At 39.7% G+C, this 26,680-nt stretch overlaps 2 protein-coding genes across 3 annotated transcripts in view; one reads left to right on the top strand and one right to left on the bottom strand.

Moving 5' to 3' along the window:
• The window catches only part of IQGAP2 (IQ motif containing GTPase activating protein 2), a gene marked incomplete at its 3' end in the record, with an annotated part of 303,633 nt that overhangs the window by 191,037 nt on the left and 85,916 nt on the right, over nucleotides 1-26,680 (top strand). The window contains 2 exon segments of one of the 2 annotated variants that reach the window (XM_014583916.1): nucleotides 5,175-5,299; nucleotides 12,130-12,293. In XM_014583916.1, coding sequence (XP_014439402.1) covers nucleotides 5,175-5,299; nucleotides 12,130-12,293 — 289 coding nt within the window. 2 annotated transcript variants of the gene reach the window in all.
• On the bottom strand, nucleotides 16,646-23,269 carry F2RL2 (coagulation factor II thrombin receptor like 2). The gene is made up of 2 exons (XM_006167778.3): nucleotides 23,064-23,269; nucleotides 16,646-17,878 (listed from the first exon to the last, which is right to left on the bottom strand). The coding sequence occupies exons 1-2, from the start codon at nucleotides 23,125-23,127 to the stop codon at nucleotides 16,785-16,787; spliced, it is 1,158 nt and encodes a 385-aa protein (XP_006167840.1). The 5' UTR covers nucleotides 23,128-23,269; the 3' UTR covers nucleotides 16,646-16,784.

Raw genomic sequence — 26,680 nt, 5'->3', positions numbered from 1 at the left:
GGTTAAGGCAGCTGGATCCCACATGGCTAACTGTATGGTTCAAGTCCACTTTGAAAAACACACCAGGCGCATGTGTGTTCATGCCCAAAATCCTAAAAAGAGAAATGGAGAAGAGGTTGCAGCATGACCACCTCTCATAGGGGTGGTTTCCACTTTCTATCTCTCTGTGTCTCTCTCTAGTGAACACATGTGCCCTCTAGCAAACAAAAATGAAATAAACACATAACAAAACTCTACAGTAAATCTAGAAGGAAAATTAAGGGACAAGACTAAGGGGCCAAGTCAGAGATTCAGTGAGACAGATGCCAGAGTTAAAATGAGTGAGTCCTCAATTCTCGTGACCACCAGGGGGAGATGTCTGCACAGAGATTGACAAAAGCTCTTTTCAGATACTGATTCTGGAATTGATCTAATAGGTAGACTGGGTGATTTTCTTGGATCATATACAAAAAAAATAAAAAAGAAGAAGAAAGAAAATGAAAGAGCTATCTTAGGTTTTAAACAAATGGTATTTGACCACATGTCTATGTAGAAAAATGGCCAAAAAGTACTGAAAAGATAGTGAATCTTTCTTGATTGCAATCCTCTTGGAGAAATTAATGTTCTTGTTCTACTTAAATCCAGCCATTTGGTTCATATAACTGCTCAGAGTCTATTTCCAAGGTAATTTCTACTTCTACTGTTTCTGTTAATGGTACTACCCTTGCCTCCAAGCTTAGAGAGCTCACGCTCAGCTTGAGTTTGGTCTACTAGGCACCCTTGTATTGGGAGGCCTGCTCAGTACTCTGGCTGTCAGAAGTGACCTGTGCACATTGTACCTCTGCAAAATGTTTCCATTTCCCCTCAGCCACCTTCATTTAGATTTCTCACCTTGGCTTCTATAATAACCTCTAAGTTGGTTATCCTGCCTCTTTTCTGTCCTAATTCATTAACTATTCTTACCTAACTAGGCTTTGATGTACTGTCCCAGTACTAGAGTAGAACACAGAGCTGGTCAGTCCCTTACAAAGCTTACAGGCTTGTGGGCACTAATGTGGCATCTTGTGCAAAAACTGTCAAGACTGTCCCACATATTGAGCATCCTAGGCCATTGCCTACTAAATGAAAGTACCCCCCCAATGCACATTAATTCACCCAATCACCCTTTTTTTTTGGAGAGGTTTTGGCTATAGAGTGTGTGCACTCACCACCAGAAAGACAGAGACAAAGAGACAGAAAATGAGGAATCACCTCCCCCGCCCCCTCCCCCGGGGGAGATGGCCATGCCACAATCCCTTCTCTGTTTTTCCCTTGGGATTTTAGGCACACACACACACACACACGCGCGCGCGCGCACATGCCTGGCGTGAGTTTAAGCCACTGGGTCTGGAACTTGAACTGTAGTCAACTACATGGGAGTCCAGTGACATAGCCCTTATGCCAACTGCTGGTCCCCCAATCACCCATTTTAATGTTCAAAAATGCTTTCTCTCCTTCCCTTCCCCCATTTATAAATACTTCTGAAGGAAGTCATCTACCTCCTTTGGAGAACCACATTTATTCCTGTGATTTTTAGCCAGGTTATTCAGATGCAGCCTCAGAGTTCTAGTGCTCCGTGTGAGAAACTCTTAATGTGTGTGTTTGTTTTGATGGTCTTCAAATTTCGATGTGAGCACATTCTGGATCACCTGATGACCCTGTATTGACATGAGCTCTCAGGGCCCTCACTTTGGTTCTTGTATTGACTATTGAATTGGGGCCCAAGAGATCTTCCATAGCCTGAACATTTCGTTTTCATTTTCAACTTCATAACCAGGATTCTCAGAAACCCAAGTGTGCAGATTATCCAGTCTGAGACATACTGCTCTATCCAGGCCACTCCTTCTGAGTGCAGGCTCTTCATAGCACCAGAGTGCTGAACAGGGCCACAAAACTGGGGCCAGCATGATTTTCAAGCCACCAGGTCTGGGACCTGAACCGAGGTTGTCCATGTAAAAGTCTAGTGCCTTAACCACCATGTTACCTCTGGTTCCTAGCTGAGCCCTTTTAAAATTCATGAGTAAAGCATAAAAATCTTACTCTGCATTTGCAGAACTGTTTTGTGTATTAAGTGTTTGGTTCATCACCTGTCACACTGTCCCAAGGAAGGGCTTCCATCAGTAAGGATTTCTTTTCACTTCTTCTTTTGACCACATTATATCCACTCTGCAGGGCTGTTTCTAGTTTCATGGCCTTCCCTGTCCTCTGCTTTTATACCCTTTTTGAATTTTTATCATCTGACCCTGAGATCTGAAAGCTCTTTGAAGTTAATGTCTTGTTTCTCCTAATATTTCTCTAGGACCTGCCATATGTTTTGCATGTAGTAAGTACTTGACAAATACTTGCTGAACTAGGTTGGATTATCTTCACAAAGCTTCCCAGGCCTATTAGACTAGTAGTCTTTTTTTTTTTTTTTTTTTTGGAGAGATTTTCACTGTAGGGCGCGTGCGCTCGCCAGACAGACAGAGACATAGAGACAGAAAGTGAGAAATCACCCCCCAGGGGGGATGGTCACGCGGCAATCCCTTCTCCTCCATTCTCCTCTCGGGATCTTGGTCATGCACGCACACGCGCCCGGCGTGAGTTTTTTTAAGCCACCGGGTCCGGGACACGAACCGTGGTCGACTACGTGGGAGTCCAGCGACATAGCCATTACGCTAACTGCTGGTTCCCATAGACTAGTAGTCTTTCATAAAATAGGCAAAGAGAGCTCTGAGAGAAGAAAGGAAAAATCTATTTGGTTGATTGTGGGGACTAATACATATTTGGAAAAGCCTGTGGCACTCTAAATCTTTTCCTTTGGCTAGTTTTGTTCATTTCTTTTTAATTTTTTTCTTTTAAATGTGCGTGTGTGTGTGTGTGTGTGTGTGTGTGTGTGTGTGAGGTTTTTGCTATAGGCCACATGCATTCGCCAGAAAGGCAGAAAGCGACAAAGAGACAGAAAGTGAGAAATCACCCCCCAGGGGAGATGGCCATGCCGAAATCCCTTCTCCATTCTCCCCTCAGGATCTTGGGCATGCACGCACATGCGCCCGGTGTGAGTTTAAGACACTGGGTCCGGGACTCAAACCACGGTCGACTTCATGGGAGTCCACTGACATTTCCATTACACCAACTGCTGGTCCCTCTTTTTAATTTTTTAAAAAGAATTATTTAGTAATTACTATTATTATCATTATTTTAAAATTTGCTCTAGGGCACTTGCGCTCACCCAAGAGAGAGAATGAGAAAGCAAGCTGCCAGGTCCAGGACTCAAACCTCAGTCGCCCATTTAGGAGTCCAGCGCCTTACCTACCATGCCACCTGCTAGCCCCAGTTTTGTTCATTTTTAAAGAAATGGTAGGGTTTATGTTTTTTCTGTATTCATCATTACACTTTCTTATTTTTATTCTTGCTGGAACATCATTTAGTCATTAAGTGGACGAAATGCCCATAAGGACTTTGCATTTTTAGAGCGGTCCCCATCCCTAAGACATGCTAAGCAGAACAGTTGCCATTTACCCTATGGTCAATATTGTGTATTATATATTACTAGTATAGCAGAATATTTTCTTAGGTTTATAACTGTTGTAAAGGTAAAAATCTCACAAGTAACATCCACTTTCAGGTCTGCATTTGGCGAGGTCTCATTCAACTACAAAGGGTGAATTAGCATGACCACTTCCTGTTCTAGATTCAATGTGATGTTGCATCTTTTAACCTCTCCTGTCAGCAAATCCCTAGAAGCCATTCAGAAGTCAAACTGCATAGTGAATCAATATATACATAGAGGATTATTTTTACCTTCCCAGGTACAAAGATACGAGAAACTGAACCATCAAGTGTCTTTGCTTTTGGCTGGACTAGTTCAAGTTAGCCTATGATTGTAACATTGGTTCTGTGATTTTTTTTTTTTTAGAGTTTATTTTAATTTCTTTCATAAGAGAGAAAGAGAAGCAGGCAGACAGAAGGATACCCTTAGTAAGGTCTCACCACTCCGTGATCCTCCCCCAGCCTCCCAGCTAGCCAGGATCATAGGCACACACATCTAGCATGCCCTAGATCAACCCAAGACTCAAACCCATTCCTTCCTCATGGCTCCACTCTTGCCTACTAGTGCCGTACCACCTGCACCACCATGGATAGGCCTGGTTCCATGATTTTACATGGGAAAATCGTTTATCGAGCAATGAAAGTGTCTTAATAGAGTATTAAGATGTATATGGTTTCCCCTGAAACTTCTCCATAAAAGAAAAAATAATTGGAGTGACTGACCATACTCTATGAGGTCTTCAAAAAGTTCATGGAAAATGCGTATGATTAAAAAAAAAACTTGCATGGATTTCAGAAATTTTTGCATCAAAATAAACTCATACTGTATTCCATTTTCTGTGAACTTGTTGACATGTCCTTATATATCCCAGAGGGTTGTGAACAAGGACAGCTGTCATAAATGAGGTGTTAGAGAGTCTAGCAGTAAGGAGATCCAAAAGAGATTTTTGACCAGCTGTTATGGGACCTTTGGAGAAATGAACAGATGACAAGGAATTTTAGAATATTCAAATTCAACTCCTGTACCCATCTCTTCAACTCAACATATAGTGAAGATCTGTATTATTAAGTAGAGTGTCCAGACCACCTGTACTTGCATTTTATTGATTCCTCAGCGGTCACAGTTGGCCTCGAGGCGGCCCATCTATATTAGGGTTACAGTAGGAAAGGTCTTTCACAGCTTAAATCTTGGAAGGAACAAAAAATAATTAAAAGGAACCTTGATGGTGAGAAGATCGAGAACCATGGTAACCTGAATTGTGTCATGTAACAATCATCTGGAGACTGAGCAGAATGAGACATGCAAAGGGGATGAAAATTAGTGAGCAACTGGCAAGAAAGTTATTTCACAGAGTTCAGAACTTCTAGTTCGTTTTGAATTAAGTACAGGATTGAACTTTGAGTAACTTTTATAAAACAGAATTTGTACATAAAAATACTTTTAAAAAATCCATTAGCACAGGTGAGTTAGATACATGTTGACAAAGCTGCAGTTTTATTTGCCTTTGGGATCTTTGTCTAATCTTGTACCATCTACCTGTAGCCAGGTGTCAAATTTAAGATATATTACATAAAAAAAAAGAATGAATGTCTGATTGGCATCATAATTGTTTTCTCTCCCACAGTTATGCAAATACACTACTTTCTGTGAAACTTGAAGCATTATCTCAAGGGCAAGATAACTTAAGCTGGAATGAAATTCAGAATTGTATTGATATGGTTAATGTTCAAATTCAAGAGGAAAATGATAGTAAGTATGCAGCACTCTCCTTCTCTAGCATGGCAGGAAAAGAAGGGGTCTGGACAACTTAATTTTCTAGCTCAGGGCTGCAGGTTTTTGCTCGTGGAATCCTATGAGAGCATACTTTTCTAATATGTATGCATTAATTTGTATATAAGTTGTATGCCTATACTATTATCCTTACATGTTATGAACATAAAGCATCTACAAAAAACATAAAAGGATAGAATAAAAATACATAAATAGAAGTTTTAATATTTTCTTGTCATCTACTGTACTTCAGAGATACCAATTCTATTTTGACCTTTCATTTGGACATTTTTTTCTGAAACATGATACTCTTTCCTGCTCTGGGAATGAAGAAACTGGAACACAGTCTGTCGCTTCATGATTATAAACTCATGGTAATTTGCTGTGTTTCCAGAAAATAAGAGAAGAATGAGGAACTGTGTAACTTCAGTGGTCAGCATATTCATTCCCTGCTTTTCTGTAACATGAGTTACCAAATCCAAGCTTCCATTTGTCTTCTCCATCATGCAACAGACCAATACCATGTACTTTGACTTCTGATCTTGTTAACGGAGAGTGGGTTAGGATGGCTAAAATGATTGCTTCCTTTCTATCCTTCAACTTTGACTTTTCATACTCACTCACTCTATCCCCATTAAGAGAGGAGGCCAATACTTCTCTCACAAGTTTCTGATTATGTTTCTAATGTATTTTGGTAAGGCCTTAGGTCTGGTTTTCTAATGCTATATCTAACTCTGTAATATTAAAATAACTATTGAGAAAATACATATTACTTTGCTAATTGCATTTTCTTTTTTTTCTTTTTTTTTTTTTTTGCCTTTGGAGAGGTTTTTCACTATAGGATGTGTGCGCTTGCCAGAAAGACAGAGAGACAGAGAGATAGAAAGCGAGAAATCACCCCCCAGGGGGGATGGCCACACTGCAATCCCTTCTCCTCCATTCTCCTCCTGGGATCTTGGGCACGCACGCACTCGCACCCGGCGTGAGTTTAAGCCGCCGGGTCCGAGACTTGAACCGCGGTCCACTACGTGGGAGTCCAACGACATAGCCATTATGCTAACTACTGGTCCCAGCTAATTACATTTTCATAATTTCCTTTTCTTTGCTATTTCCCAGAGTCCTATGGCAAAAATCAAGGCCCGGCTTGTTCTCTGTTTCTTGAACAGTTTCTTACTTTAAGCCTCTGCTATAAAACAGGATCCAGATGTGCTGCCCTGGCATAATGCCCTAGGGCTGTCCCACATTACACTGATTCCTGGACATTTTCTTATTTGCGTCCTTTTCAAGTTGTGTGCAAAGCTGGATTTCCTCTTTGGGGACCACACTGCTTCCTGTTGCCTCTCTGCGTTTTTGTCCAGTGAGACATTTGAAATCTCTGTGGTTGGATGGGCTTGTTTACAGCCCACTTAGCTCTTTTCTGATATGTTAGCTTGGGAGCTTGTAGTTCTTGCCAGATGTTAGTCAAGAGGGAAGCACGAATTTGTCCAGATGTTCAACATCACCAGTTCCCCGGTGGGGGCTGGGGAACACACTGTGTGTTTCCTGCTTAAGAGCTTGTCCCCAGCCCTCAGCCCTCCTCCCACCTTCCTCCTTGACTCCACCTCCGCACACTGAGTCTCCACAGCAGTGGCTTAAGCTCTATGGCTAATGCCACCCAAGCAGTAAGACTCTTATTTTGGGAGGTAAAACAAATAGTTCAGTTTCATCTTGGTTTTCTGACTTTTCCCAAAATTCTTTATGGCGGCACCCACAGTCCAGGTCTGCCTGCCTGGCCGATTTCTGCATGGGTTGTTTAAACAAGTGAAAGTATATTAGTTCTCAAGGCTGAACGTTTGCAGCCTTAACACTGATTGGAAGGCGAAAGTGCCATTTTTGTCCCAGACTATCACAGAGAGCCTTTGCTTAGCCTGAAAAAGAGAAACAAGTAATGTTTGTGTAACTTGAAAAGAGAATAGTCCTTTGTAGGTAGATAGTATTTTTAAGCAGAAAGTGCTTAACTGCTGTGGCTTTTACCCATCAAGGTAATGGCACTGCTAAGTTATTCACGGGACATTTCAGATGGCCATCATCTCATTTGTTGTCATGAAGGGTATATATCCCATAACCTGAGAAGTTATTTCAGAGATTGACATTCTCTTCCTAGAATTTGGGAAATTTAGTGCAGTATTTATCTGTATTTTGGCTTGTGATTTTTGTCAAAATGACGTATTTTTGTTGAAGCTCCTTAAGTATTAAGTTTGATACATAGTTCAGATTATTACTTTAGAAATTAAATTAAAAAAAAACACATTGTGAACAGGCAAGAATTGCACAATATTAATAATTAAATCCACTGAAAGAGCTGAGAATTTTTCATGACATTTTGAAAGTGTATTACTCTTGCCTCCCCACCTGACTCCTGCTCCCGCATCTAATCCTATGTCTGAGTTGTGCTGTGGGTAAGGTATGCAGCTAATGGAAGATGTTAAAAGTGGGAGGTGCATTTAATGGAGAAGCTACTAAGTGCATTTCCTCAGGCATGAATACTCTGTTAACTTCTTACTGAAAAGTTTGAGTTTTTTAACTGCAGCTAATGGAAGATGTTAAAAGTGGGAGGTGCATTTAATGGAGAAGCTACTAAGTGCATTTCCTCAGACATGAATACTGTTAACTTCTTACTGAAAAGTTTGATTTTTTTAACAGAGCTGTGGAGGAGCATTATTTTAACCATGTAGCCTGAGCAAGGAAGCTTTCTTCACTTGAATTTCTGCTTTTTACATTTGACCTTTCTTTGTATAGGTTACCTCATCTTCCCTCTGAAACACAGGAACTCTTTGGGAATTCTCACAGTGAAATGTTATAGTTAATGTTAACAAAGTGGACCATGAGCTGAGGTTCAGCCATCTTTGTTCACATGGGATTTCCCCTTTACTTGTAAACAGAGGAAGTGATGCAGATGCCCAGTGGGCTTCTGGGAAGGTCTTTCAGCTCCTATGAGGTCATGTACTATGACCTCAGCAGGTTTTATTCTTAGAAACACATCAAACAAAAATTTAAGCAGGTGATTTCAATCAAGTCAGCTGGAATGCACGCATTGCCAGGTGATCGGCCATTAAGAACACCCGTTCTCTTTTTCAGACTTGGTTCTTCTGTTAACACCATTTTTGGATGGGGTGTTTAAAGGTATTTAGAACAGCCTACCTAAGGGCATGTCCAGAGAATGGCATGAAGTATCCCAGGCTCTCCGGTTTATAAATACTACAGGGAGAAATGACAGTACCTTGTCTGTAGATAGTAGGCAGACTTTACAGAGCTCTCCTAATGTCTTCAGATAACATATCTTGTATGTTAGGGAAATATTTTTGCTTTTTCCTCAAACATATTTAAATATTATACCATGGACTAATTTCTAGGAGTTGTAGATTATCACTATCCTCTCAAGAATGAAACTTTTGCTCTCAACAATGTGGAAGTATGGAGTCATCTTTTCAGGAAGTAGTTACCTTTTTTTTTTTTAACCTGAATTTGAATGTCAAGATGAAGATACTTCTAAAAGTTAGAAGTACTTACTCTATTTCACAGCATTTGTAAGGGCACTTGTGATCCTTTTTGATTAAAAAAAAATAATGACTGAAGAAATGAAAAATAATATTTTGGCTTTAATAACACTTATACTCTAAGTTTGTTGGTTGTTGAGGCTTCTTTACCAGTTCTAGTTGGTCAGCACTTACCCAGGAGTCAGAAGCTCTCAGCAGCATGTGTTTATGTGTGTACATATGTGCAGATACTCCCTTTCCATCCCCTCCCGTTTCCTGGCAACCACTAATCTACTTTGTTTCTATTGCTTTGCTATTTCTAAATACTTCATATAAATGGAATTCTATGAAATGTGGCCTTTTATATTTGACTTTTTAAACTCACTGTAATGTGTTTTCAAGATTCATTCATACTGTATCATGTGTCACTGCATTTTATATTTCATTCTAGGTCAAAGAATATTCTGTTCTATGGAAATGCATTTTGTTGGTTGAGAAAAATTTAGATTTTTTTTCTCTACATCTTAGCTGCCACAAATAATGCTGCTGTAAACATATTTGTGTGGATAATTATTTTCAGTTGAATATCTGATTAGGAGCAGAGTTCTTATATCATATTCCTGCATCACACAGAATTCCTGGACCAATTCTATGTTTAATATTTTAAGAAATTGCCAAGCTGAGGGCCAGCAGATGGCATGGTGGTTGGAGTGCTGGACTCCCACATGGCTGACTATGGTTCCAGACCTGATGGCTTTCTTTCTCACTTTTCCTCCCTCTCTTTCTGTCTCTCTCTTGTGAGCACATGTGCCAAATAGGAAATGTAAAAACTAATAGTAAATAATTCTTTGGAAAAAAAAAAAAGGAAGAAATTACCAACTGTTTTCTTAGATGACCACACTACTTTCCTTTCTACATCAATTTTTGAAAGTTCTAATTTCTCTACATTGTCATTGTCTTTTTTATTATAACCATTCTATTGGGTGCCAAGAGGTATCTCATTGTGATTTACATTTGAATGATCCTAATGACTAATGATGTTGGACACCTTGTCATTGTGCTTATTAACCATTTAAAAACAATTTTGTTTTTAATACCGGAGAGTGTTTGTGCGTACACAGAGAGAAAGAGATGCACAAGAAAGAGAAACAGAGAGAAAGAAATTACCCCCCCACACACACACACACACACACACAGACACACGCTGGATCTGGTCATGCTGCAACCTTTTTTCTTCTAATTCTCTATACCATCAGGATCCTGGGCATGTTTTTCATGCTGTTGGGACTGAGACTTGAACCCTGGCTGGCCATATGGGATCTGTCTATCTCTGCATAGCACTTAACTGCTGCAAAAGAGCTGTCCTTATTAGCCATTTTTATGTATATCTTCTTTAAAGATATGTCTGTTTAAATCTATTGCCTTTTTTTTTTTAGAGGTTTTTGCCTTAGATCATGTGCTGTCACAGAGAGAGACAGAGATAGTGAGAGGGAAAGTGAGAAATCACCCCCTGGGGTGGGGGCACATCACAATTCCTTCTCCTTCATTCTCCTCCTGGGATTTAGGCAAACACACCCATGCGCACACGCACCCAGCCAGCCATCCAGCGTGCGTTTCAACCCACCAGGTCCAGGATTCGAACCATGGTCAGCAGTAACTGCTATGCCATCTGCTTGCCCCAGGACTTTTTTTCTTTTTTTTTTTTTAATTGCCAGAGGGCATGTATTCCTACCAGGGAAAGACGAGAGAGAGCTAGAGAGAGAGATCAAGCATCCCCAAATTTATGTGGTCGTGGTGCAATCTCTCCATCCTCTCAGGGTATTGGACATGCCTCTACATGTGCCCAGTGAGTTTTTCAAGCCACTGGGATTGAGATTCACATCACTTCAGCCATGTGGGATCTGACGCCCTTAACCAGTAGGCTACAGGGCTAGCTCCCATTATGCCCATTTTAAATTTGTCCTTTTTGTATTGTTGGACTATAAGAGCTTTTTGTATTTGGTATGTAAGTCCTTTTTATCAGAAATGGAACTTACAAATACTTTTTCCCATTCTGTAGGTTGTCTTTTTTGCTTTCTGTCTCATTTATCTATTTTTTTCTTTTGTTATTTGTGCTTTTGGTATTTTAGTTAAAAAGTAACTGCCTAATCCAAAGTTACAAAAAATAACACTTATATTTTCTCCTGAAAGTTTATAGTTTACATTGAATTCTTTGATCCACTTTGAGTTACTTTTTGTGCATGGTGTTATTTCGAGACCTAAATCCATTCTTAATGAATGTGGATATCCAGTTGTCTCAGTACCACTTGTTGTAAAGATTATTTTGTTTCATTGAATTGTCTTGGCACCTTTTCAAAAGCAGACTGACCATAAATCTTAAGGGTTTATTTCTAAACTCTCAGTTCTGTTCCACTTATTTATATGTTTATCCTTACACCATGCAGTTTAATCATGTAGTTTTATAGTAAGCTTTGAAATTGGGTAAAACCCTCCAACTTTTTCTTTTTAAAAGATTTGTTCATTATTCTTGGTTCCTTGTATTCCCATATGAACTTTAGAATCAGCTTATCAATTTCCATTTTTAAAAAAACTGGGGTTTTGGAGACCAGCAATTAGTGTAATGGCTATGTCGTTGGACTCCCACGTAGTCGATCACAGTTCGCATGCTGGACCCGGTGGCTTAAAACTCACGCCGGGCGCATGTGCGTGTGTGCCCAAGATCCTGAGAGGAGAATGGGGGAGAAGGGATTGCGGCATGGCCTTTTCCCCTCAGGGGGGGGGGGTGATTTCTCACTTTCTGTCTCTCTGTCTCTCTCTGTCTGTCTGGCGAGCGCACGCGCCCTATAGCGAAAACCTCTCCAAAAAAAAACTGGGATTTTTGATAAATGTAGCATTGACTTTATAGATAAATTTGAGAACTATTTTCATCTTATAACATCAAATCTTATAATCTATGAATATGAGATACCTTTTCATTTATCTAGGTTGTCTTTAATTTTTTTCAAAAGTACTTCATAGTTTACATTATACATGTCTATGCATCTTTTGTTAAATTATTTCTAAATATTTAGTCCTTTTTTCTAATTGGAATCTATTTCTAATTGGCATCTAATATGAAGTGATTTTTTATCTTACTTTCATTTTCAGATTGCACATTATGAACATCTAGAATGTAATCAATTTTTATACTTTAATAATACATGCTGCAACTTTGCTATACTCACTTATTAGCTCTTTACAAATAACTTATAATGTACTAAGACTTAAAAGAAGAATGTTTTCTTCATTTTTTAGGAATTGTAGCAATAGGATACATCAATGAAGCTATTGATGAAGGGAATCCTTTGAAGACTTTGGATGCTTTGCTGTTACCTACAGCTAAGATTAGAGATGTGGACCCAGACTATGCTCAGCACTACCAGGATGTTTTACACTATGCTAAGTCACAGAAATTTAGGGTAAGTTTTCTTTTAAATATACAAGCTGCATAGGGGAAATGGAAGAGAGGGTGTTCGAGTAATGTTTTTTAAATATCATGGTCTTCTTGTCCTAGAGATAGCCCATGTATCAGAATTGAAGTTATAGGACTATTATTTATTTGGTGCCAAACATTAGAAGGAGACCAGCTCCAGAGATAATTATTACTTCTACTCTTGCCTTAAAAATTCAATTGTGGATGAATGCTTACTTAGAATCCAACTCACTGAATATTCATTGACTATGAACCTGTACACAGTGTAGTACATAGAATTTGACAGAGAAGAAAGGGGTACAGAGGCACATATGATATCACTGAATATTCTCTTCCTTGATCCTCAAGATGTTTAGAAAATTAGTGAGGCAATGGCCATTGTCATGTAGAACATTAAACAATAATAGAGGTAAGTATGTGTGAAGAATCCAATGAGGTACACAGAGTGATTCAGAGATGATTGGGATTGTCGTGGACCAGAATCCTAAGAGAAGCTGATGTGGAGATAGAATAGCAGCAGTAAGTAAGGAAGAGTTGGTTAGGAGGGTGGAGAGCAGCATGCTTCAGGCAGGTAATGCAGTGTTAGGTGGGCCCCAGAAAGGTTTGGTCTGGGCATAGGAGACTGGTCTGACCAAAGTTCTCTTGAAGAGTAGCAGCCTTTGGATGCAGAGCTTGCCCAGTACTCGAACCACCCAGTGGGTCATGTGGAATCCAGCTACCTCAATTACCATGCCCACCTGGCTGAGCTCTAACACAGCTTTTCTTTATCAGTCTTTGAAACTCTTTTCTTAGTCTGTTGTTTTTCCCCTAGAAAAATCAGATTCTGTTATTTTCCTATTCTTTTTTTTAACCTCTCCTAGTTGGATTCCTAGAAATTTCCAACTATGTTTTTATAGTAGATTTTTTGTGCCTTATCTTCCCAAGGTCTGGCCCTGGAAAATAGTAGAATAAATTATATTGCTGGTATTATCAGTAGAAAATAAGACTTGTGCCAAAGCATACAGCCATTAAAGATCATTATGGGTAATATCTTCATAAAATAGATGGTCAGTGTTTTTCAAAGATTAAGAACAGTGATATACGTTGGGGAGGAGTCTTGATCCTCTTATACATTAAGTATAATCTTGAGAACACACCAGATTCCTTTATCTCTTGGGAAGAGTGTAGGTAATGGGCATGTTGGCATATACTCAGCAGAATAGAACACATTTTCTGTCTGCTCACTGGGGGCAGTAAATTGTGAGCTATTTTAAAATTTAAGCGATTGCTTGAAAATGTTTAAATTATACTCCAACAATAAGTTCTGTTTTGCCCCTTCCATGTTAATTCCATAAAATCAAATGTGCCTTTAAAAGCAAATATTGCTATATTTTTCCATGGGTAAAACTGTATTGCAAATAATGACTTGGTTTTTAGAAGTCAGTTCCTTCATTGACATCTTTATCATATTGAAATTTATTTTAGATGTTTTGTTTTTGTTTTTGTTTTGGAGAGGTTTATGCTATGTGTGCTCACTAGAAAGACAGAGACAGAGAGACAGAAAGTGAGAAATCACCCTCCGGCAGGATGGCCAAGCCTCAATCCCTTCTCCATTCTCCTCTCGGGATCTTGGGCACACACACACACACGCGCCCGGCATGAGTTTAAGCCACCAGGTCCAGGACTCAGACTGCGGTCAGCTACATGGAAGTTCAGCGATATAGCCATTATGCTAACTGCTGGTCCCAGTGTTCATCTGATTTTTACTTTCGTACAAGATGTCTTCAGAAAACTCATAGACAATGCATACTATGAGAAAACTAACCATGATTTTCAAGATTTTTAACCAAAATAAACTTGTACTTCTATTGCACCTTTCCACTCACTTTTTGAAGTCCCCTCATATAACCACACACATACTATAAAAAGTCTTCATGCGAAAGGTTTTTTTTAACCAAATGTCAACAAAATAGAAACTCTACACATTAAAATACATGTGTTTAAAGTGTTTTTGTTTTCATGATCATTAAAATGTATTTAAAATGTTATTGTTCTTTTTTTCTTTTTTTTTTTTTTTGGAGAAGTTTTTGCCATAGGGTACGTGCGCTCGCCAGAAAGATAGAGAGACAGAAAGTGAGAAATCACCCCCAGGGGGGATGGCCACGCCGCAGTCCCTTCTCCTACATTCTCCTCTCAGTATCTTGGGCATGCATGCACATGTGCCCGGCGTGAGTTTAAGCCACCAGGTCCGGGACTTAAACCGCAGTCGAATAAATGGGAGTCCAGCAGCATAGCCATTATGCCAATTGCTGGTCCCAAATGTTTTTGTTCTTATGGTCATTATAAAGTATTTTTTTAATACACCCTCCTATAGACTCATAAATTTATCTCAGCAATCCTTCAAACATAATGGTTTCCTCAACCCCACTTGTATTCACTATCTACCCTCAAACACTAATATTCCACTTCTGTCTAATCCCTACGTTAAGGGAAAGATAGACATTTATGTGCTATATACCGGATATTTATAAGAAAATGCCATGTTCCAGTGAAAAAATATGTCAAGGAAAGAAAAAATAGTGGAGGCACTATTTTAAACCTCTAAATTACTTTGAGTATATTCTTAGGTTAACTTCCCTATTTTTTATATGCTCAACCAGAAATGACATTGTCCCATGTCATACAGTCTATGTCTTAATCTCTACCAGCAATGTTATTGTCCCAAGTTATGCAGAGTTATGTTCCCTTTTTGGTATGAATTTAATGAGTTATCATGCTATTTAGATGCTTTAGAAATTTTTAAATCCATTGATATAGCTACACAATGTGCAAAGCATGGAGCAGGACCCCACAGGACCTGGGGTTATTACACAAATTCAAAGAAGAGGTACATTATACATAGTGCTTACTTGTTAGTGGAATTAATATCCGTGCATAAGTGAATTACATATAGGTACTATAATAGCGTAAGAATGTGATTTGGGAGTTCAGATGAGAAAAGTAACATGTTTAGCTTGAGAATTGGGAAAGAATGGTTCTATGTGGACTTCAGGAGAAAGCCAGACGTAAAGCCAAGATGTTACAACTGGCTTTCCAGTGAGACGCAGTCAAGATCACGGCAAAGCAGTAGGTGTGGCCAGTGCTTACCTGGCAGGAAGGTTAACAGGAAGGCGGGTGAGGACATTATCCCTGAATGCCAGTTAAAGAGTTAGCATGTATTCCAGAAGCAGTGGAGAGTCACTGGAGGTTTTGGAATTGTGTATTCAAACTGATGCCTGAGGAAGATGAATCTGATGTGACCTGGGAAGTGGAGGATAAGCTGGAATAAAGAGCATAGAATGACTAGAAGGCAACGGTGGTATTAGGATAAAGGACCCCAGTGAGGAAGGCTCAGAGGTGCAGTCAGCTGATGAGGCAGCCACCAGCAAGAGTCCAAGAGGTATAAAAAATGATGCCAAATTTTAAGGACGGCAATACTACTCACTGAGGTAGAAAAGAGGGAGATTTTAAAGAGCTTAAAGTGCCAGTAAGGCAAACAGAAATGTGTCAGTTACCATAAAGACAGTGGTGATATTTTTTCCCCTGCATTGACATTCTTGAAAATAATGATTAAGATGAGGCTGGCAGGTGACATGGTGGTTAAGGCGCTGGACTCTCACATGTTTGGCCACGGTTTGAGTCCTGGACCTGGTGGCATGCTTTCACAGTTCGTGTCTATCTTTCTGTTTCTCTCTGATCAAATTAACTAAATAAAATAATGAGAATGAATAAAATTAAATAAAATAATTCTTAAAAAAATGATTAAGGTTTTTATTTTTTTTAAAGAGAGATTTTTGCTATAGGGCATGTTCACTAGCCAGAGAGACAAACAGAAAGCAAAAAATCATCCCCTAATGGTATAGCTATGCTGCAATCCCTTCTCTTCCATTCTCATCTCACAATCTTGAGTACTCATACACATTAGCTGCCAGACCTGGGACTCAAAACACGGTTGACTATATGGGAGTCCAGGGACGTAATCATTATGCCATCTACTGGTTTCTTAAATTATTTTTTGAAGGTTAAGTTTTGTTTTGTTTTGTTTTGTTTTGTTTGGGAGAGGTTTTTGCTATAGGGTGTGTGTGCTTGACAGAAAGACAGAGACACAGAGCCAGAAAGCGAGAAATAACCCCCCTTCGGGGGATGGCCACGCCGCAATCCCTCCTCCTCCATTCTCCTCTCAGGATCTTGGGCATGCACGCACACGCACCCAGGAATGAATTTAAGCCACCAGGTCCAGGGCTTGAACCATGGTCAACTACATGGGAGTCCAGTGACATAGCCATTATGCTAACTGCTGGTCCCAGATGGTTAAGTTTTTTTAAAAGAACAATAACAATTATCAGTGCTTTTGTAATTTTTTTTTTATGATAGAATATTTGTTTTGAGCTAAAAAAATTAAGCTAGAAGACAAGGTTTCTCCAACTACGAATGTGTTGTCCAAAAAGCAAATGTTTTCCTAGATAACTTTCCCTGTTTTCTGAGTCGATCTCACCATTGTAACGTACACAGTGGAGTGATCTATGATTCTTGACATGAGAAAATAAAAGAATGGATCTAGGCAGCTATTCAGGCTACCCAGGCATAGAGCTATTAGGTAGATAAAGTATAAGCCATCTGCGTTGTCATAGTAGTAGTTAGCATGGTGAATAATAAGTATGATATTGCTCGGAGCAAAGCAAATGGTAAAAATCACAAGGATAAAGAGACTGGCCTTAATATACCACAGCCATCTATGATCATATGCGTTAAGTGTCCGGATGATGGCTGTGTAGCAGTAGATAATGATCACAAATGGAATTAAGAATCCAAAGAATGCCAAGGATATGAAATAGTAGAGTTGGAAGGGAGATGAGGCCTCGCATGTGTTATGCACATCATGGCAGGTGGTGATGTCTGACTGGACAAGATAATACTCCTGCTTCAGGATGAAAAATGGCAACATGTATAAGAAAACCATTGCCCACACCAGTCCACACGTCAGCAAGGCATAGGTGCGCTTGGGCAGCCTCCGGTAAGTGAAGGGATGGACAATGGCCAGGTAGCGGTTGATACTGATGCAGGCGAGCAGCAGAATGGAGCAGTACATGTTGCCATAGAAGATGACCGTGGTGACCCGACACATGACCTCTCCAAATACCCAGTTGTTTCCGTGGAGATGGTAAGCTATCTTAAATGGTAGCGTGACACAGAAAAGAAAATCTGCAATGGCCAGGTTGGTGTAAAAAGTCGTCATACGGATGGAGCTAGTCCTGAAGAAGAGCATCCACAGGGTCACAGCATTGGCTGGCACGCCAACTACAAACACCAGGATGTAGATGGCAGGTATCAGTCGAGTACTTAAGGAGCTGCTCAGGTACCCCTTGGTAGCATTATTCACGTGGAGAGCTGAAACACTTTCTTTGGGGCACTGCGTTTTCACAGTTACAGTGGCTTCCGTCCAGCCATCTATTGCAGAAAGGGGAAACTCTTCAAAAGAATTTTGGGGGACGCCATGAAAGGTCTTAATAGGTAAGGTTGGTTTCGCCAAGTTGTCTGCGTCATTTTCCGCACCTGTAATTGAAAGGAAGTAATGGCATGATTGTCGCCCAGCCATAGCTATGATTTGGCACAATATGAAACATAATGTCTTAATGCTGCATAAATTCTGTGTGCATAGAACTTAGGGTCATTTTTCTTTAAAAATCATTATAGATGAGGCATCAACAAGCATGTATTTAGTACGTATCCTATTCTCTAGTACTGTACCATAGACCATGCAGAAACAGAACTATTACAATAGATAATAGTGATTTACATGCAAAGGTCTGAACAAAAAGAGCCCATCAGGACTAGCAGATAGCATGGTGGTTAAGGTTCTGGATCCCACATAGTTGATTCTGCAGTTCAAGTCCTGGACCTGGTAGCTTAAAAAACACACCAGGTACATATAGGTGTGTGCCCAAAATCCCAAGAGGAGAATAGAAGAGAGGGGATAGCAGCATGACTATTGCCCTGGGGAATGATTCCTCACTTTTCTGTCTCTGTCTTCTGTCTGTCTCTGGCAAGTGCACATACCCTATAGCAAAAACCTAAAACAAACCAAAAGTAAACACATCAGAACATTACAGGCAAATGTGATGTTGACTAAACTATATAGGTGTTCAGACAATGGTTAACAGATTTAGGTGTTGGGGCAAAATGTCAAGGAAAACATGAACTTGAACGAAGATAAATGAGGTTCATGAAGAAATGAATTTAACAGATGAATAAGATATTCTGCTGGTGACGAATGAGCAGTGGCATAGTGCTTGCTAGCATGAGATCTGGAAATGCCAGATAACTCGATTCAGCAAACATTCGCTGCATGCTTATGTGTCAGTGGCATAGTTTTATATAAACTCATCCCTATCTATGAATAATTCTCATAGGAGTGGAGAAAATGCACAAAAATGCAGTTTTATGCTAATAAAGTACATCCGAGAGATGAAATTTTAAAAATAGGTTACTGCCCAATTTCTGAAGAGCCTGTAAACTCAACTAAGAAATCATATGCTTGTTCGTAGTAGTTGGGGTTGCACAGTTAGTTTCAAACAAAGGAATGACCATATGGTAGAAAGATACACACACACACACACACACACACACACACACACACCCAAGTGTCCACCTGCTAGTCCCTGGAATTTATGAATATATTTACCTTACATGGTAAAAGGGACTTTGCATATTTAATTAGTTAAGCATCTTGAGTTGAGACCCGCTTGGATTGTCCTCATGGGCCAAATGCATAATATGTCATGTAAGAGGGAGGCAAGAGGGTCAAAGTCAGAGATGTGAAGATGGGAGGAAGTGAGCCACAGGCAAAGAATATAGGAAGCTTCTAGAAACTATAGAAAGCAGATTCTCCCTAGAGCCTCCAGAATCAACACAGCCCTGCTCACACCTTGGTTTTAAGATTTTGACCTCTAGAAACATAAGATAGTAAGTCTGTTGTTTTAGGCCACTTAGTTTGTGATGATTTGTTTACATAGAAAAATACGTCATAACTTTTCTAGTGACCCAACAATATAACCACGTTTGTTGTTGTTGTTGTTTTGGAGAGGTTTTTCACTATAGGGTGCGTGCGCTCGCCAGACAGAGAGAGACATAGAGACAGAAAGCGAGAAATCACCCCCCAGGGGGGATGGCCATGCCACAATCCCTTCTCCTCTATTCTCCTCTCGGGATCTTGGGCATGCACGCACACGTGCCTGGCATGAGTTTTAAGCCACTGGGTCTGGGACATGAACTGCGGTCGACTATGTGGGAGTCCAGCAACATAGCCAGTACACTAACTGCTGGTTCCCGATATAACCACAATTTTGACTTTTGTTTTAGATGACTTTGGTGACAGTGTAGATAGAGAAAAGGTTGAAATGTGAGAGATTAGAGGCCTGGGACCTTATTTGGAGCGGCAGTGGTTCAATTCAAATTGAGGGTGGTGAGTTAGAGAATTGAGCAATGGTCATAGAAAGGCAAAGATGAACACAGAAGACTGGGCTGGAGCTCAGGGGTCCTTCATGTCTGATTGGCTATGGGGCAGTGAGTGAGTAGAGGCGAAATGACTCAGAAGATTCTACTCTAGATGCCTTGGAGGAGGAAGATGCTGGTAACTGAGGTTTTTAACATAGGCAAAGAAGCTAAAATCTCAGTTTTTAGTTTTACTGAATTTGAGTTGCATGTGGAATTTTAGTGTACAAGATATCTGGTTAGAAAACTAGAAAAGCAGTCAAAGGAGCCGTAATTAGAGCAGTTGGGTATTTTCAGTCTCCTGGAGACTATAGTTTAATTTAGTAGGAATGGGTAACTTGGCCAAAGGAGAGACGTGAGACAACTCTAAAGGCAGACTTTAGTAGAAATGCCAGATTTGAAAAGGAGAAATAGGCAAAGGAAGAAAAATTGGAAGATGAAAATGCTATGCTAAGAAGCTAGAAATGAGCTCTTTAGAAAGAATAGAGAGAGGGACCAGCAGATGGAATAATGGTTACATCACTGAACTCTCATGTAGTTGACTACAGTTCGAGTCCCAGACCCAGTGGCTTAAAACTCACGTCAGGCACTTGTGCGTGCATGCCCAAGGCCCCGAGAGGAGAATGGAGGAGAAAGGATTGTGGTGTGGCCAGTTTCCCCAGCGGGGTGATTCTCACTTTCTGTTTCTCTGTCTCTCCAGCCTATAGCAAAAAGAGATCTCTCTTAAAAAAACAGAAAGAATAGAAACAGATCAACTATATATTGTAAGTAGTTAGCATGACTTGGCATGTTAATATTCTAAAGCTAGTCCTGCAGCCTAGAGGCCGGGGGAGCTAGATCTCACATGGCTGAACTGAATTCAAACCCTGGTCCCAGGTGGCTTGAGAAACATGCCTGACACATGTTTTCTGGGACATATGTGCCCAAATTTCTGACAGGATGGAGAAGGGTTTGTGGTGTGACTATATCCATCGAGGAGTGATTTCTCTTTTTCTGTCTCTCCATCTTTCTCTGGTGAGTGGGCATACCACTAGCAATTTTAAAAATATACTTATTAATCTAATTTCTGAAAGGTCAATTTCAAAAACAAAGTAAACCTTAATTCTCATCCCCTTAATTTCAAAAACAAAGTAAACCTTAATTCTCTTCCTGTTTATCATTATATAATTTGTCCATAAATTAATCTTTGATATGTATAGAAAACAGATTCTCAGAATCTAGCCTTACCCTTAACAGGGATTTTTATGCTAAATATAAACTTTATACTTATCAAATACTCTGCCAGTTACATCCTGTCTCATGACTTTAAATCCATGTCAAATGCTTGAAGTTAGTGTTTAGTAACCTTTTTCTCCTTCGGAGCCAGTTTCTCTTCCTGCTTTAATCTTTTAAGACCCTCCTTCCCCAGGTGAAACTGGAGCCTCCCTGGTAACTCTGAGAATGCACAAACTGAATCAGTGTGTAAAGTAGTGCAGGTGTGGCCTGAACAACTGGGTACAGGAACGGACGTCATTTAAGGATAAGTAGATGAAGGAAAAGGAAAGAAAAATCTAGAAGGTGTGTGTTTCTCTGCCTATGTTTAGATGTGATTTGTGAACATGCAACACGTAACTTCAGCCACACAAATCCTTCTGCTCACCTTACATTTTGGAAAACTCCTTACATCTGACATTACTCAGAAGTGCCTCTAAAGATGGGCACAGAGCTGGAAAATGGTGTCTGAGGAACACTGTGCAAGCTACTTTCCTTATGATCTGACAAGAGCTGTTGAAACCAAGTGCTTATTGCTTTTCAAAAAATTCCTGTGATTGAGCAAGACTTGGTGCCTACAAACATGCTGAACAGGGACTGTGTTTGTGGACTAATTGAATTCCATGAGATCCTCTACAAACATGCTGAACAGGGACTGTGTTTGTAGAATAGTTGAATTCCATGAGATCCCAGACATGTTTCCGCTTAAATAAGTCTTTTATTCCTCCAAGTCTGTTATTTATTTTTTTTAGAATAGTTCTCATCATTCAACTTTATCTATTTTTCATGAACTTGAACTCTTTATTCAGTCAACCCTCAGTATCCATAGGCCTCTCCTGGTCCCGAGTCCCTTACAGTTGACCCACGACAGATACGGAGCTGGGGGCCAACTGTCCAGGGTTCCATTTGGCATAATGTTTCTGAAAGGTTCTTCAGCCTGGAAGAAGGCCTTGGTGTGAGGGCTTGTCCCTAAAGAAGCAGACCCCAGCCACTAGATGATGGGGGTTTTCTTTGCATTTCTCCTTCCACCTCCATAGAAGAAAGCAAATTCACTTTCATTTGATCTCCATTAGAGTCCCCTCTTTTTTCACACAAATTCCCACTAGCACGTGGAAGAAAGCAGCTCCACAGACCTCATTTCCTTTGCAATTCTGCTGCTCAGGGATTGAGTTCATCCGCTCCCAGAAAGAGTACACACTTAAGCTATTCGTAAAGCCCACAGGTGCTGCTGTCATCCACCCAGGTGGTTGGATTTGGTAATTTGGGTGTTTTTGTTTTTTGTTTGTTTGGTTGGTTTTTTCTTTTTTCTGTCTTTTTCCCTCTCCTTCACCTCGGCCACTCCTCGCATTTGGAGTGGAATGTGACCTAACAGTAAAGAGTTGTGGATAGACCGAGCAAGCAGGTGGTTAGCAGCTAGCGTCGTGATGGACGAAATAGGAAACACATTCAAAGTTGAAAAATAATATTTGGAAAATCTTATTTTTAAAATTAAAATATCACATATGGGGATGGGGAGAATCCTCTGGTACCACTGAAAGGCAAATAAAAGTAGTTTATTTTGGAAATATTCATTTACTAGCAGCCCTGACAATTCGAAGTAGTCAGATGACATTCCCTTTTGTGTCTCACCAGGAGCTAGGAGGAGAGGACTTTAAGTCCTTTGAAAAAGTGCTATCGTCACCAAATCAAAGGAAATTCTTCTAAAACCAAAAAATTCTCATAAATGAAAGTGTCTCAGCTTAATTGTAGGTGTCTAAAATATTGACCATGCCACACATTGTTAAATACTAGCTGAGAACAACTTTCTCTCTGACAAGGTTTGAATAAGATGAACAAAATGTAGATGTTTCCTCTCATGATTCCATCTGATAACTGAGCTCAGACTCTACAGAGTTGGCAGTTTATGTGAGATGCAAGGAAAATTAGGTTCCATTGACTCTTAAACTTATAACATAAACCAGTACCCCCATCCTGCCCCATCAAAAAAAGAACTTACCGCTTTGACAAAAAGTAGGCAACAGAAGCAATAGTCCAGCAACAGCAAAGACAGGGGCTTTCATTTTGATGATTTGACTCTCGTCTGTCAAAAGCTCTCAAATGTGTAAAGTTATGGAGCAGTGTCACCCCAGTTCCATTTATTAGCCACAAGTGGAAGCCGTGTCCTGTCTGGAGGGTTCCCCTGCCCCGTGCAGGCAGGAAGGGTGTGACCCACTCAGTGTTTCAGCCTGCATGACTCAGGCCAGCCTCTGAGCATGCTACGGTTTCCCTAAGAAAGTCTTTTAACTCTTCCCTGCCCTGAACAATCCCATCTGAGCAGATGCTGAAATTCCCATACCCAGTTTATTATATGCACTTAAAGAATGGCAGAAAGCACACAGTACTTTACAGAACTAAGCTGAAAGTACATGCTGAGCAGCTGTCAGTTTTTAATATGTCCCATTCTGGGTTTTACATGTTTAAAAAATAGTTCTATAGTGTAATTTCAATTAAAAATAGAGCTATCAGAAAAGATCCTTTGTTTTATCATCTATCCTTTTAGCTATTTCAAATCTTAATTCATTCTTTCTCTTTTAGTTTTTGCTATAGGGCATGCATGCTTGCCAGAGAGAAAAGGAAAGAATCATACACACACACACACACACACCAGGGGAATGACCAAGCCTCAATCCCTTCTCCTCCAGTCTCCATTTGGATTTTGGGCATTCATGTACATGGGCCCAGCATGTTCTTCAAGCCACTGGGTCTAGGATCTAGTACCTTAACCTCTGTGCCACGGGCTGGTCCTCAAATCTTAATTCTCAAGCTCATTACATAATGGGAATCAAATCAACCATGGAAAGCAAACATTTTTTAAGAAATTAAGGTTGTTAGGGTGCTTGTTTACTTTGAAAATTTTTATCTAATGTCACACTGTTTTGAATTTGTCATTAGTGCCTGGCCAGAATGTGATTTATAGTTTTGGGTTTTTGTTTGTTTGTTTTTGGTGGTAGTAGGGGATTGATAGGGTTTGACATAGCTCAGTGTTTTCTGAGCTGCTCAGTAACTCCATAGGTCAGATAACTGAGGAACTCCTGCAAACAGTACTACATGATTAAACCAAAATCATAATGGAATGAACGTTGAAGGGCAGGGGCCTCTCTTTAATCCACGAATGTTGGTAAGCAGTCTACAATAAAATGTTTTTAATTAGAGTAAACTATACATAACAAAATTTATCATCTTAACCATTTTTAAGTTCAGTAGTATTAAGTTCATTCACATTGTTGTACAGGATATAATAAGCTTTTATGAGTAGCTATATCCCAACAGGCATTCAAGATACATTAAAGAAAGAAAACTGCATTCTAACAGATTGATATGTATATAAATTACTTTTTTTTATGCTGAGGTCACCTGTATGTGCATGTGAGAGAGAAAGCACCCACAATGGGATCTGGTCATGCCATTATCCTTTTTCCTCCAATTTTCCATTCCATTAGGATCCTGGTATACCTGGTGTGTTTCTTAAAGCCTCCAAGGTTAGGAATCAAATTGTAATCACCCACATGGAATCTTGTAACTTTCTCTGCATAGTACCTAATCACAGCACTACAGGGCTGGCCCATATTTTTCTATAAGTAGCAAGACTTAAGATTAAACTTAAAGCCAGATAACCCAACAGCCAGATGCCTATAGAATGCAGTAAGAATCAGAAAAATGAAAGTTTCACATAGACTTAAAGCTGAGGGATAAGAATTGACCTGTAGCAACTTTTCACAACCTGATTAAATTTCATCCAACCAAGATTTTTATAATCAGAGGTCTGCGTCTAATATTTCAAGTACATAATATATCATACTATAAACTGAAGTAAAATACTATTCTATTAAATAATAACAAAACTGCCCTTTTTTTGGCCAGAACCACCATCTTTCAGTAATTAACCAAAATGACCAACACAAAAGGAAAGAAGAGAGGTACCCGATACATGTCCTCGAGGCCTTTTAAAAAACATAGAGTTGTTCCTTTGGCAACATATATGCGAATCTATAAGAAAGGTGATATTGTGGACATTAAGGGAATGGGTACTGTTCAAAAAGGAATGCCCCACAAATGTTACCATGGCAAAACTGGGAGCCTCTACAGTGTTACCCAGCATGCTGTTGGCATTGTTATGAACAAACAAGTTAAGGGCAAGATTCTTGCCAAGAGAATTAATATTGAGCATATTAAGCATTCTAAGAGCAGAGATAGCTTCCTAAAACGGGTGAAGGAAAATGATCAGAGAAAGAAAGAAGCCAAAGAGAAAGGTACCTGGGTTCAACTAAAGCGCCAGCCTGCTCCACCCAGAGAACCACACTTTGTGAGAACCAATGGAAAGGAGCCTGAGCTTCTGGAACCTATTCCCTATGAATTCATGGCATGGTGGGTGTTAAACATAAACTAATTTGTGGTCTATACAATAAATAATAATAACAAAACCTGCAAAATACTGAAGAGGTTACTTTTTTTTTCATTAAAATTTTTCTAGGAGTCATATAAATTCAGGAACTTATGACTAATTTGAACATGGATTAATTTCTGTTCATTTCATCCATTTGTAACTCAAATGATGTTGAACCTGGCTGTTTGGCTGTGGTGGATGTGTGGCCTTGAACATACATAATTTAGTGAGTTTGACTTATAAGACTGATAATTTAGCTTCGAAGTGGGATTGTAATTGCCTTTTCATCTGGGTAAAATCTGCGTGATGCATTTTCTACAGAGATAAGTTATGCAGGAACATTAAAAAAAAACTTTTAAAAAATTTGAGACAAGCATAAACATTTATGGAGCCTAGTTTTTAGGCCAAACCTGGGGAGTGTTGGTGCTCATTGGGTCTGGAAATAGAGAAGTAGATAGTTCCTGCTTCGTTGTCTCTTCATTCCTCTTCTAGCCCTTGCCTTCCCACCTTGCTTCCTATTTAAACATTCCCCATCCATTTTCAGAAGACATGGGAAATCTTACTAAGCCTCTGGCTCCAATATGGCAGAGCTAGCTAGAAATGATGGCGGGGACAGGCATCAAACCTTCCCCAGAGGTCTGCATCAGTCCATATTTTGCAAGATAAAATAACAGATATTTCATCTCATTTCAGAGCCCTTTCCACATAAGCATTATCATAACACATTAGCTCTGAGGGAAGTAGGGTTAAACGTCTGCCAGAGGACTCTGTGAATGTTCTTTCTCCTTCCCGATCCCAGCCATCTTGAGTCTAAATGATGAAGTTGGTTTTCCGCGGCTCCATTCATCACAGTCTTGGTTTAGAATTTAGAACATTCCTAAACATGGGGGAATGTTCCCATCTTTTAAAGAGAGTGTCACATCTTCCCTGGAAATATAAATTTTTAGTGATAACAAAATTTAATGGCAATCTTGGATAAGTTTTTATAAAATGCAGTACTGTCAGGAAATCCCATGTTATACATTATATGCTAGCTCTGCATTTGTAGCACATCAACAGAATCAACCCAAGGGTAAGATATTAATAGTAAAAATAATTTAATATATGTTCACTATTTGTATCATATCCTTTCTGGGACTATCTTTAATTACTTAGTTTTATTTTTCTCTACAACTCAATACCACTGTTGT

Source organism: Tupaia chinensis, unplaced genomic scaffold, assembly GCF_000334495.1.
Source record: "Tupaia chinensis unplaced genomic scaffold, TupChi_1.0 Scaffold145093_1, whole genome shotgun sequence".
Lineage (NCBI taxonomy): Eukaryota > Metazoa > Chordata > Mammalia > Scandentia > Tupaiidae > Tupaia > Tupaia belangeri.
The sequence above is the reverse complement of the archived record's forward strand: the minus strand, read 5'-3'. Positions and strand labels throughout refer to the sequence as shown.